General features: G+C 42.8%; 1 protein-coding gene across 1 annotated transcript; it reads right to left on the bottom strand.

Annotated features, from left to right (window-relative positions):
- Nucleotides 1–216: 216 nt before the first annotated feature.
- On the bottom strand, nucleotides 217–642 carry LOC106323488. The gene has a single exon (XM_013761601.1). It carries the CDS (start codon nucleotides 640–642, stop codon nucleotides 217–219), a length of 426 nt encoding a protein of 141 aa, XP_013617055.1.
- Nucleotides 643–1,522: the final 880 nt, after the last annotated feature.

The raw sequence follows: 1,522 nt of genomic DNA, 5'->3' as shown, positions 1-1,522 counted from the left end.
ACAAAGAGATCTATGAAATGAACGAGCATTCCTAGCTAGCGAATCAGCAATTCCATTTTGCGCCCTTGGGATGTAGATGATCCTAAATTCCGGAAAACACATCTGGAGAATTTGGATGACTTCCAGCTCAGTTGAGAAGTTTGGCCAAGCTTGTGGATCCGCGACCATTGCAATTAGGTCCTTGCAATCTGTCTCAAATCTCTGGCAGGTCGAATGCTATAGCATGTTCTCCATTGCCCATTTCAGCGCTTCCAGTTCCGAGTGTAGTGTCTCCCGCCTCTGTAAGTTCCGTGTCCCCAAAAGTTGGATCTTCCCCAAGCTATCCTTCCAGGCCCATCCAATTCCACTGAATTGATTAGTGGCGGTCCAAGAGCCATCCACCATACAAATATTGTCCAAGCTTAAGGATTGTGTTTCTTCCACAGTTTGCGCTTGTGGAGGAGCAGGTGTAGTATTCTTTGCATTGTGCCAAGCTTGGCACTCACTCTCTGCATACCTGACAAGCTCCAATGGATCCCTATCTATACCTCTGAATAGCTTATCATTCCTAACTTTCCAAATGTACCAGATTATCCAAGGATAAGGATCCCTATCCTCTTCCGGTTCCATAATGCTATTCTTCCTCCAAAAGAGGTAATCCATATTAGCGTAGATACTTGAGACTGGGAAAGTTTGAGAGCTTGACGGTGTTGATGATAATGCCCATACTTGTAAGGCAGGTGGACATTCAAAAATCGCATGAGTAACAGTTTCTTCTGACTCTCCACATCTTGGGCAGTAGTTATCGCACCGCATATTCCGACGTACCAAATTCTCTGTGACCGCTACCTACCCTGATATCAATTGCCATATAAGATGGCAAATCTTTTGTGGCGCCTTCACTTTCCAAGCAAAGGCTTGAAGCTTGGTTATATTGGGTTCTTGAATTTCTTTTTCCTCATCATCTTTCATTATATTTGTAGCTACCCAATATCTAGATTTGACAGTATATTGACCATTTTTGGTGTAGCTCCGGCAAAAAGTATCCCGTCGATGATTATGGCTTATGGCCAAACTCTGAATCAGCGGTATATCCTCTTGATCAACATATTGTTCCAGTAATCTAGTATCCCAATCCTTTAACTCAAAATTAATAAGACAACTTACATTCATCTTTGGATTAACTGCTGGGGCTCTGGACCTAGCCGGCCTTGCTGGGGTCGATGGAATCCATGGATCCTGCCAGACATTAATTTCATATCCAGAACACTTTGTTTCTGATTCCCAATAGAAGTAACTTTCTCGCCGCTATAATACTTGTCCACACAAAGATGGGCTATCTACTGCCCCAATTCGTAAAGGCAAACTCAGGCGGTAATATCTTCCTCGAAGTACTCTCACTACTAATGAATCTGAAAATTGTACAAGGCGCCAAAGCTGTTTTGCTAACAAAGCAAGATTGATTTCATGGATCATACGAAAACAAATACCTCCATCTTCTCTAGGTGCACACATCTTTTCCCACTTTCTAAAAGAAGTCAGA

The sequence above is a fragment of the Brassica oleracea genome, chromosome C2 (assembly GCF_000695525.1).
Source record: "Brassica oleracea var. oleracea cultivar TO1000 chromosome C2, BOL, whole genome shotgun sequence".
Taxonomy (NCBI): Eukaryota; Viridiplantae; Streptophyta; class Magnoliopsida; order Brassicales; family Brassicaceae; genus Brassica; species Brassica oleracea.
Note: the sequence above shows the minus strand (reverse complement) of the source record. Positions and strands in the feature narration are given on the sequence as shown.